Here is an 8,520-nt window from a genome sequence, read left to right on the forward strand (position 1 = left end):
CTAAGACTTGAATTAAAATGAAATCGATAGGATTTTGTTCAAAAAATTTCGTAATGATTCCTTTTAAAACAAAACCTTTAAGGGATTAACATAGAAAAATTGAAATTTTTTGTGGCACTAAAATGTTATAACCACGACAAGGGATAAGTTATATTTGAAAGTTTGTTCACAAAATTCAAAATTTATTAATTTGGTGGGAACACTAATGATTTTATTTTAATCCACAATTTAGGTGTTAATTGTAACAATTGAAAAGGAAGAGGTGGACAAAAGGCAAAGGCAAAGAAAGGAGAAGAGGAACTAGATATGGGTATAGTACCATAGCTATCATCCCTAAAGCCGAAGCAAGGATAGTCATTGAAGAAAATTGTAGTTTGTGCACATGTCCCTTATGGAAGAACGAATGATTTTTTCCTTACAGATAATGACTTCACCACTTGGTTCTTGATGCCAACACAGCTCCAAGTCTCCAACTAGTAGACAAAGAAGAGTAAACAGATTACTCAAAACAAGGAACATGCCAAAACAGGGGCATGCACTTTGCTGGAAATGAAATTCTCGTTTTTATAAACTTTGGACTTTGTAACCCCTTTTAAATTTTTGATAGATTATCCATTTATGGATTTTTATAAACTAAAATTGAGATAAAAACAAACCCCACGGGTAAATTGTAATTTTCCTTAAATTTCTTTTAATGCATACTCTTATCTACTCTTGGTGATGGTGTCACCAAATTAAGAATGGCAAAATGTCTCCCCTACATCTAGATTTGATCGGTGTTTACTTTGCATTGGTTTTCCCCATCTTGAAGAGGAAGCAAAGTAGGAAAGAGGCACCTATGATGATTACCTTTTATTATTAAATCAAGATACCTATGACTTTTGCTATACACATGATTCCAATTTAGATTTATTATACACCGATAAAAAATTTTGTCAACTAAATTAATTTTATTTTTTAACCCAATTATTGTAATATTGCTAAGTTATTGAGAATGACAATTGATATTCTAAAAATTACAAGTGCACTTCAAAAAAAAAAGTTATACTAACTTTTTATTTAATTATGGATAAAATTTGGTCAAAAACTTGACTACAGCCATTGGCTTAACACGACTATATATTTTAAAATTTTAATAGTTAAATTGCATTTTTTTTATGTCCTTAAGTTCTTAACACACATTTTAAATTTTGTGTCAATAAGATGTTATTTACTATTCAATCCAAACAATTATTTTTATGTGTAATTTTATACTACTAAATTTGAAATTTATATATTTGATTGATGACAAAATAATTAATTTTTTTTTTTATCTTATGAAAACTTTGTAAGTATGGAGGATATAAAAAGAAAATATAATTTACATTTAATAAAAATATATTGACTAAATTTATGCTACAACTAAGTTTTTAGTCAAATTTTACCTTTTAATTATTTAACCTTTTTAAGTAGAGGTATAATCTTCTAAAAAATAAAAAAGTAGAGGTACTGCAATTTAAAAAGAAAATTAATTCTATTTTTTTTTTTTTTTTGGGTAAAGCATGAGATAACATTAAACTAAGAATTCACAAGTCTATTACAATCAATGCATATCACCTTTATCAAAAGCTAAAATAGTTTCCATCACTGGCGGTAGGTTACAGAAAACAACAAAAGAAGATAGAGACTGCATGTCAAGGGAATGGCCATGCTAAAGATGGATTAGACTTTTCATGCAGCAATAACAAACAAATTTTAGGCGGTGAAGTCTAAGGGGCTGTTTGGCAGATCAATTATAACATATTTTAATACATTTTAAACAACTTTACATATATTTTAACATACTTTTTTATTCACATATATATCAAAAATAATCAAACAACATTGCTTAAACTAAATTACCAAACACCCTCCAAATTAAAGAAATTTCTATCTAAAATGCTTTAATTTTGTGAGCTCCACAGGCATAAATTTCAGTCCATTGCAAAATGTACAATGGCAGACAATAATGTTCAACTATTCTTTTTTTTTTAATACAAAACTAAATTTAAAAGATTTCAAGCAGAGTTTCATTAAGACAGAAGGACAGTTTGGTAAGTAAACCTAAGTTCAGACTTAGATTTGGAGTTCCCTCCTGTTGGGTTGGGTTGACTCTCTCTCTCTCTCATCTCTCATTCTCTCTCCACTTTCTAGTTTGCTTTTGTTTGCTTATTATTCAATATTTTTTCTTACCCAGATATAAATGCCACTTCTGTTCACTTTCATTTTTGCTTTTTCTTTACTGTTTCTCTCTCTCTCTCTCTCTCTCTCTCTGATTTCCTCCATTGCAAACCAAGCTTTACTTTCCAGCTTGCTCAGGTCCCTTTCTCCCCTCCATTCACGCACACACACATACACATACCCACCAACCATTTAACCCACCTCTGCTTTTTCTACCCCTCTAAAAATCCCACCCCATTTCACTCTATATATTTATAAACTCTCTCTCTCTCTCTCTCTCTCTACTTTCCTTTCGAAGATTGGATTTTTGTCTGGCCTTCTTCACTATTTCTTTTATCATTCTCTGAATTCTTTTTGGCCCACTTGAGGCCACTATCCCCTACTTGTAAACTACTCCTCTTCAGCTCTATCCTTTTGGGGCATCTGGGTTTTTGTTATTCCACCTCTACATCTATGCTTATTGAGTCTTTGTTGGCTCAAAAAGAAGTCCTTCCTTTGCTTCTCTGGCTGCTCAAGGAAGAGGATCACTACAAAGGTAAATGCTTTCCCTTTTTTTTTTTAAAAAAAAAAAAATTTCATACTAGCTTTTATCCATCTCTTACTTGGATCATAAGTGATGCTTCCCAACATTTATTCCTTTTTCATAGATTTGGATTTGTGACTATGACTTGTTGCCTTTTGGATATGTGTGTGCTTTTTCTAGAAATGTGAATTTATTAACTTTCTTTAGCATGACTTAATGTGCAAACTGGTTTCCTGATTTGTTAAATGCGTGAAATATGTGTGAGATTTTTTTGGAGTGAGTGAACTTTCATTAAACCCTCAATGTAGATGCTATTAAACTTCCTTAATGGTTCTTTCAGATTCTTAATTTTTGTTTTGTTAATCTCTTTTTAAAGCGTGCAATCTAAGATAAGAATCTGATATCTCAACATTGAATTTGGTTCATTTTCTTATTCTGTACATATCACAGTAAGGCTGCAAATAACGAGTCTGATTGCTTGAATTGATTATATATTATTTTGTTTGGGTTTCTTCACAAAAACTGACATTCACATTGGAGAACTTATAAAATTTAGAGGTGTCCCTATTTTCTTGTTTTCAGAGTTAGATAACATGGTTCTGTTACCCAGGTGGGAATGTTTCTTTGGTACGGGAGCTGAGAGGAACAAGTCATTGGGATTTTGAGTAGCCGGGGATCAGAGATGTCAACTGAGAGTTCTTTGAACGCAGAATTATCAAAAAAGACTTCACTTTTGGGTTTGAGACTATGGGTTTTGATCTGCATATGTGTTGGTGCATTTATAGTTTCAATTCTCTGTATATTATCCGTCTGGGTCTCATTTCGGAGGAAATCTAGGAGATCTGTGGACAAGTTCTCTCTTTCCAAAATACCAAATGTCTCAAAAGATATCAAGGTTGACAAGGTTGGGACTCAGGGTTCTAATTATCACCCTGAAAGCTTATATCTTTCAGTCCATGATAAGTCAAGTGATAAGAATTCAGAGAAAACATTGGTTCATTTGGGCACGAGCAAGTCGAGTGATCCTGATAACACCAGTCAGTGCAGCTCAATTCATCATCATGAGAGAGCATTAAGTTCAATGTCTGGGGAAGAAGGAAGCTCTGGGACTATTAGGAAGCAGTCTACATTGTCATATACAGGACTTGTCACAGCCTCTCCTTTAATTGGCTTGCCTGAAATTTCTCATCTTGGGTGGGGCCACTGGTTTACTCTTAGGGATTTAGAATTTGCAACAAATCGTTTCTCTCCGGAGAATGTGATTGGTGAGGGTGGATATGGGGTTGTTTACCAGGGAAGACTGATCAATGGAACTGATGTGGCTGTGAAGAAACTTCTTAATAACTTGTAAGGATGCTTCAAGACACATTCTCTTACTTTACAATGCTTTTGTTAAAACTTTCTTTATGATTGTAGTGAATTGGGTATATAGGGGACAGGCGGAGAAAGAATTTAGGGTTGAAGTTGAGGCCATAGGCCATGTTCGACATAAGAATCTTGTTCGACTCCTGGGCTATTGCGTCGAAGGAGTTCACAGGTTAGATTCCTTTACTTTTTCGATTGATTATTTAAATCCCTTACTGATCACTTTACCTTGTTGCCAAATAAAATATTACTGTTGTGCCAGTGTGTTCTACTCCCAATCTTTTTATCTGCAATAGTTTGTGCTGTAGTTTAAAGGTTCAATATCAATGAGATGATAAACTTACTCGCTAATTGTACATAGGATGCTGGTGTACGAGTATGTGAATAATGGGAACCTAGAACAATGGCTTCATGGGGGAATGTGCCAACATGGAACCCTTACTTGGGAGGCGCGCATGAAGGTGATTCTTGGTACTGCAAAAGCGTAAGTTAATCTTTCAACGCAAAACAATTCGTATGATTTTTTTTTTCCGCATTTGCTGTCAAATAATTTATGGAACAGATTTGAAACCCCAGCTTGACCTTGTAGGGAATTTGACTATGAAAAATTATATTTTTGTCTGAGTTGTGGGAATTTTGGGGATAGATATAATTTATCATTCTTTATTGTTCCTGTTCTTTTGTGACATTTTTATATTGTGTCTAGTTTTCATCTTTCTTTTGAACAGGCATTTAAAATTATGACAAATTTTTTTTCCAAGTGTTGGTACTTTCTTAGATCTTCTGATATCACTCATGGCAATCTTCAATGATAATTTAAAACACATCAATTTTGGAACTTTGAATAAAATAAAAATAATTTCACACATTGGGTTGCAGCCTTGCGTATTTACATGAAGCAATAGAACCAAAAGTTGTGCACCGAGACATAAAATCAAGTAACATCCTGATTGATGACGAGTTCAATGCTAAGGTTTCTGATTTTGGATTGGCAAAACTCTTGGATTCGGGAGAAAGTCACATCACAACCAGAGTGATGGGAACATTTGGGTATGTATAATATTTCATTTCCCCAAAGTTATTATCTATCAGCTTATAAAACATTATGGGGGTTCAGAAGCTGGTCTCTTTTGTGAATTTCAGTTATGTAGCACCTGAATATGCTAATACTGGCTTGTTGAATGAGAAGAGCGACATTTATAGCTTCGGTGTACTCTTGCTGGAAGCAGTTACAGGAAGGGATCCAGTGGATTATACCCGGCCTGCTAATGAGGTACCAAATGCTTTAAACCTTTGTCTACTACTGACCATGTGTCCTTCAACATCCCCTCCCCCCCTCCCTCTCTCTCTCTCTCTCTCTCTCTCTCTCTCTCCTGGTTATGAGGTGCTTCTTCCTTCTGATTTAGTAGAGTTTTAATAAGCATTTCATTATGCTCATGGCAGGTTAATCTTGTTGAGTGGTTAAAGATGATGGTAGGAACAAGAAGAGCAGAGGAAGTTGTGGACCCAAATCTTGAAGTTAAACCCACTACACGTGCTCTAAAACGTGCTCTGTTGGTAGCACTAAGGTGTGTTGATCCTGAAGCAGATAAGAGACCCAAAATGAGTCAGGTTGTACGAATGCTTGAAGCTGATGAATACCCACTTCGTGAGGTGCAAATTGATTCTTATCCTCGAAAGATCATTTTTTATTCACTTATTTGACTATCTTTATTTGGGTTTTGAAATGTCTTTTGAATTTTTGTAAATGTGCACATTTTTTTTGCCAGCATTTACACATTAAGGCTTAAATGAATTGAGCCTTGCAAGCTGTTTGAATTCAGCTTGATCAAAGTTGTATGGGCTTAAGCTCATGCTGAGCTTGATTCAAGCACAAAATTTTGAGTTAGGCTTAATTTGAAAATTGTTTAATAAGCTCAAGCTTGGGTTGAGCTTGGTTTGATTTGATAAGTGAATTGTGTTCAATCTTGATTTTGGTAAACTTGAGCTCAAGATTGATTTTGAAGCCTAAAGTCATGTACATGCAAGTTTGAATTTTAGGACGTTCAATGATCTTTTTTGTTCATCAAAACAAACAAAAGATATGATTTAATGTAATTTTACAAACTGTGTGTACCCATGTGTTTATTTCCTCTTTGGATTATTGGCTTATCTAGCATATTGTCGAGCCTTTATGAACTTAGCAAGCTTGATTGCAAGCTTTACATTACTTTAGCTTGCTTGTTTATCAAATGGGTCTAGAAATCATGCTTGAGCTGGTTTACTCCATAGACAAACTAAGGACTGGAGCTTTGAGATGCTCATAGCTCTGCTTGCTTCTTTGCAGCTCTAAATTCATTCTCTATTTAATTTAATTTTTTTTTGGGTGTCATACATTATGCTTGGAAAAGAATTAAAGCTTGATTGATGTTGCAAACAACTGATAAGAACCCCTCCTCTTCCCGCTTTCTGCTCCAAACATATACCTTTAGCTTGGACCTTCTGGTATTGATCCAATTATGTACAGCTTAATGGCTTCTAGGAGACCGTGTATTATGTGCATTTGCTACAGTACCTCTTCCCCCACCCTTCTTTCTTCTTCCTAAGTATAAGTTAAAAAAAAGAAAAGCAAAAAGAATAGCCCTTGAATCATTAACTTGTAGATTATATATGTGATTTCTCTATCATGTTAAGCTCTTGAATGAAAGTAAACTTCTAGTTAGCTTGCTTTGCTTGTGGTTTGTCCTCCTAACTTTTCCCAGTTTAATCTCACAATTGTACGCCAAATGTAGTTCTGGTGACAATGGATTTTTAAATCCTGTACTTTTCACTATGCTCATTAGAATACAGGAGTTGATGAGAAACTCATATACTTGACTTTGACAATTCTTTTCAGGATCGAAGGACTAGAAAGAGTCGTACGGCAAGCATGGAAATTGAGTCCATGAAGGAAATATCTGGTCCAGCTGACTCTGAAAACAAGTTAGGGGAGGCATCTGAGAGAACTCTTGGATAGGACTGACAAAACATTTGACAGGGTGCATAATTTATTCTCACTGCCAGATTGAAACCTTTCAGTAACTCATCAAATATTACACATCTTAAAGTTTGTTTTCCGGAAAAATCTAATTTTATGAACGGAGTTGAATTGGAGATAGCACGTGCTTAGGTCATGAAGGTTTTTCTGTATTGTCATTTAAGGATTGAGCGAGGTGCTTCCAGCCCCATCAACAAGCTAGAGGGGAGAGCCATTGAGACTTTTGTTGTACAGTCATGTCTTGGACCGGTGGGGCTGTCTTTCCAATACGTGAGTGCAATATTTACTTTTTTCTTTTTTTCTTTTTTCACTTGATTACTGCCATTGAGATGGCAAATGATTCTAATATGTACTTATCAATTTGTATTAGCCCTTAAAGGATTGAATCAATTATCATGTCCTTTTCTTCTTTATGCAGTGATGTCTTGCTCTTAGTTGCACAGCAGAATGATGGTTGTTCCATTATGTTTCTTTTTCTCTTCCCCCATTCCTTGCATCAGATTTCAATCAAAGCATGTCTCTTGAGACTTCAGTCTCTGCTTGAACTATAATGCCACGTCTATGTTTATGCCACGTCTATGTTTATGCCACAACCTAGTTTGAGTTCTAATTAATCATAATTGATGATACTTTTTGTCTCTTGAGTGATCTTGGTGCATTGGTGCTCAAGTCAAGCAAAATATCTCTCTCTCTCTCTCTCTCTCTCTCTCTCTCTATTATATATATATATATATTTGGAGGGGAGTGGAAGGATTTAATAAAAGGCTAGCTATGCTTATAGGCTACACAAAGGAGGTAGTTTTGAGCCATCCTTCCAATCCTACTTACCGATTGCAATCAATGTTGGATCCTAAGGTGGTGGGGTTTAATTAATTCAATCGGTAAAGTCTCATGTTAATGAATAAGAGTTTTGGATTCAAATTCCACTTACACTAAAAACTTTTGGTGTTTTAGCTTGATTATAAAAAATGAGATTTTAACTCCTATTGCATGCCCATATAAAAAAAAAAAGAAAAAAAAAGTTGGATCCTAAGATTTTTGTAGGACAAAAGTTAGGCAAGCTGACATATACACTAGAACTGATTTGAATCCAATGCAATAACCCCATTTTGATATGAAAGGAAAAAAAATCAACAAAGTAAACAATAGTAAAAAGGTGTAATTCTTTTTATTCAATAACGAAGATTAAGAGTGAACTTTTAAAATTTAAATTTCAGCCATTGAAAGTGCTATTACACCAAATTTCAATCCCATTGAAATGTGTGGATTCTTGACTGCTCCCAAATCAGTGCATCAAAGATTTAATAATGATTTAATTGAAACAACTTTCCCGGTGTAGCCTGATTTGCTTTAATATCCTCTTTAACTTGGTTGTATTTTGCAATCCAGTATTAAAAAAAGAAAAGAAAAAAAAAAA

General features: G+C 34.4%; 1 protein-coding gene across 1 annotated transcript; it reads left to right on the plus strand.

Annotated features, from left to right (window-relative positions):
- The first annotated feature begins 2,248 nt into the window (after nt 1–2,248).
- On the plus strand, nt 2,249–7,520 carry LOC142639016 (putative receptor-like protein kinase At2g42960). The gene is made up of 8 exons (XM_075813105.1): nt 2,249–2,734; nt 3,333–4,069; nt 4,155–4,259; nt 4,449–4,571; nt 4,967–5,137; nt 5,231–5,360; nt 5,531–5,740; nt 6,963–7,520. The coding sequence occupies exons 2-8, from the start codon at nt 3,405–3,407 to the stop codon at nt 7,080–7,082; spliced, it is 1,524 nt and encodes a 507-aa protein (XP_075669220.1). The 5' UTR covers nt 2,249–2,734; nt 3,333–3,404; the 3' UTR covers nt 7,083–7,520.
- The last annotated feature ends 1,000 nt before the right edge of the window (nt 7,521–8,520 follow it).

Source organism: Castanea sativa, chromosome 6 (assembly GCF_040712315.1).
Source record: "Castanea sativa cultivar Marrone di Chiusa Pesio chromosome 6, ASM4071231v1".
Lineage (NCBI taxonomy): Eukaryota > Viridiplantae > Streptophyta > Magnoliopsida > Fagales > Fagaceae > Castanea > Castanea sativa.